Source organism: Octodon degus, unplaced genomic scaffold, assembly GCF_000260255.1.
Source record: "Octodon degus isolate 3935 unplaced genomic scaffold, OctDeg1.0 scaffold00035, whole genome shotgun sequence".
Taxonomy (NCBI): domain Eukaryota; kingdom Metazoa; phylum Chordata; class Mammalia; order Rodentia; family Octodontidae; genus Octodon; species Octodon degus.
The window spans coordinates 6688488-6691606 of NW_004524611.1; the positions used below are offsets into that span (position 1 = coordinate 6688488).

At 43.1% G+C, this 3119-nt stretch overlaps 1 protein-coding gene across 1 annotated transcript in view; it reads right to left on the bottom strand.

The window, feature by feature from the left end:
- The window catches only part of Sept14 (septin 14), a 26361-nt gene that overhangs the window by 18459 nt on the left and 4783 nt on the right, over positions 1-3119 (bottom strand). The window contains exons 2-3 of the mRNA XM_023714304.1: positions 1437-1554; positions 209-404 (exon numbers count right to left, since the gene is read on the bottom strand). Coding sequence (XP_023570072.1) covers positions 209-404; positions 1437-1554 — 314 coding nt within the window. The remainder of the gene's footprint in view (positions 1-208; positions 405-1436; positions 1555-3119) is intronic.

Sequence of the window (3119 nt, forward strand, 5' to 3'; positions counted from 1 at the left end):
AGGGGAAGGGGGAGGGGGAGGGGAGGGGGAGAGGGGAAGAGAAGAAAAATCTGGAAGGAGAAGTAATTACCTTAGAAGATATTGCCATTTAGGAAAAAAGATAAGCTCTGCAGCACAGCTCCTGCCTAGCAAGAGCAAGGTCCTGGATTTGATTTCTGGTACCAAAAGAACCCCAAACTGTAACTAATTAATATAAGAAAATACTCACCTGCCTTCTTTGTTTATCTGGTCACCATATCCCACTGTCTTCACTACGGTCAGTTTCAACTGAACATTGCTTTCCTGAAGGTCGTATGTCTGAATTCTAAGTCCGACATTTGGATAAAAATGTGAGGATCTGCTGTCTTTCAGATTCGTATTAAACAATGTGTTAATCAGTGTTGATTTTCCGATTCCAGTTTCCCCTGTAATCAACACAGACACATCATCACAGGCGGATCGCATGGCTTGGAAGGAACACTCTGAGTAACACTGGGGCTTAAAGGGTCCCATGGTTTTTGAAAATGTCCAATTCATAGAAGCAAAGAGTAGAATGGAGCTGGCCAAATAGCTCAGTGGATTAAAGTGCCTGCAAGCAGGCGCAGGGGTTGGGGGTTCAGTTCCCAGGCCTGTGGTGCTGCCCCGCCCCCGAGGCCTACTGAGAGGGCAAGTGAGACTGGGCGTGGTGGTGCGCCTGTAATCCCAGCTCTTGGGAGGCTGTAAACAGGTGGGTCACTATGGGTCCGATCTAGTAAGTGAGACCCTGAACACCCTGTACTTTTCCCTAAAAAAAAAAGTAGAATGACTGTTAGAAGCTGTTAAAGGGTTACTGATAGAAAGACAGAAATTTCAAACAAGAGGAATATGTTTTGAGGTCTGTTGTATAGTAGGGTGACCACAGTTAACAATGTCCTGCAAATCTCGAAAGAACTACAGACAGATTTGAAATGTATAATAAAAAAAAATAAAAGAAATGACTATTAATTAGTTAGCTTGATTTACCCATCCTATGTTGGATGGGGTACAGTGTACTCCATAAATGTGTATAGTTGTAATTTGTTAATTGGAAATATTAATCTCAAATAAATAATCCCAAATACTTCAAAGCTGAGATAGTCCTGAACATATATATGCCAGCTATGACTTGGTCACTAAGATAGCACAGAGCGCTGGGGACATAGCTCAGTGGCATAAGTACCTGCCTGGCACCGCAAGGTCCTGTGTTGATCCCTGGTACCAGATAAATAAATAAATAACAATAAAAAAGAAGATAGCATGGGAAGAAAATGCACACTATGTCAGCTTTTGAAAACCACAAATTTAAATTTAAAGTTGAAATAACCTGGCTAAAAAAGATGGAGACTAATACAAACATTAACAAAATCATCTTGAATGTATCGATATCAGACTTTGTTAGTGGAAGTGAGTGCAGGAAAATCGCGGTGTTCGGGACTCACCGACGCAGAGAATATTGAAAGAGAACCCTTGCCGCATAGATTTGTTCACCAGCTGGTAGGGCAGACACTCAAAACCGAAGTGGCCAAGCGTGGTTAAGCGACGAATATTTTCTTTTTGCTTAAAGAAAAGAAAAATGAAAAGGATTTCGTTAGAACAAATAGCTAAGTCATTTGAACGGACCATACCAGGTTACGGAAATGAGTTATTCATCGTACTATCTTATCTCAGACCTATTCAAAGGCAACTAAAGGCGGCGACAGCTCAGGGAGGTTCCACCCGAGCACCGCGCGCCACCGTGCTGTCCCCGCCGGGCACGCTGAGCCAGGAGACCCGGCGCGGTGGCGCACGCCCGTGATCTCAGTGCTGGGGGCCTGAGACCCCGCACGAAATACATTTTTTAAAAAAGCAAACAAATTTGCGCAGGTAGAAGTCCGAGTACAAATACAGTACGCTGGTGTTGTTATTACTGTTACAAGTAAACGCGCCCTAGCTCTAATCGTACTCAAAGAGTATGTGTTTCTAAACTTGAAAACAAGGAAGGGCTGGCGAGATAGCTCAGTGGTCTGAGCGCCTGCTTTGGCAAGCGCAGGGGTCGGGTCGGGGTTCCATCTACGTCCCACCCCCAGGGCACGCTGAGCCACTAAGGAGTCCAGATGTGGTGGTGCACAGCTGTAATCCCAGTTCTGGGAAGGCTGAAAGCAGGAGGATCATTATGAGTTCGCGCTGTACCAAACACATTAAAAAAAAAAAAAAAAATTAAACTTGAAAACAAGGAAATGCCACCAAGAAGGCCCAGAGCAAAGTAAATAATTATTTAAAGTAATAAATTATTTTTCCATAAAAAGGAAAAATTGAACATTATTTCATTCTTTTTCTAGTGTGTTACTATATTAAGAAAATTTAGGAGGGCCAGGGAGACAGCTCAGCAGCATAAGTGCCTACCTGGCAAGCACAGGTCCTGAGTTCGATTCCTGGTACCAGTACTTAATATATGTTCATATGGGTGAAGTAACTAAAGCAATTTACAATTCAAATACAAGCAAATGACTTTTACTTCCAATTTCTCATCTACTGTCTGAGAACCTGTGCTGCATCAAACTGAAAAGGGAGTGTGCAGCTAGCACTACCAGCCTGGGAAATGAGACATCCGTTGCATTGCACCCGAAGACAACCCATGCTTATTTTTATTTATGTATTTATTTTGGTTCATTTTTGAGACAGGGTATCACTATGTGTTCTAGGCTGGGCTTGAATTCACTATGATCTTCCTGCCTCAGCCTCCTGAGTGCTGGGATGACTGGCGCATGCCCCCATAATGGGCTCAGTTGCTTATTCTTAAAAGGCGTATAAGTAAGTAAAGCTTAACAATATATACTAATTTCTTCCTCGGAAATCTCTACCAAACAGTGGGGAATTTCCAAAAGCTCCATTCAGAAGTGTTTACTGTGGCAACTTTTTTATTATTTTATTTTTATTTTTGGCTGGCTCAGGATGCCTTGAGGGTAGGTCTGGTAAGGCTTGAAGATCTGGGGATCGAACCACAGCATCCTGGTTGCTTTGCTTAAGCAGTAACTTTAACAACTGAGCTAATGGGCAGGCCCCCACTGCGGCTACTTTTAAAATAACCATTAAAGTATCAGCTGACTGTGCTGCTGCATACACGCGCGTTGTGCATGTCGATC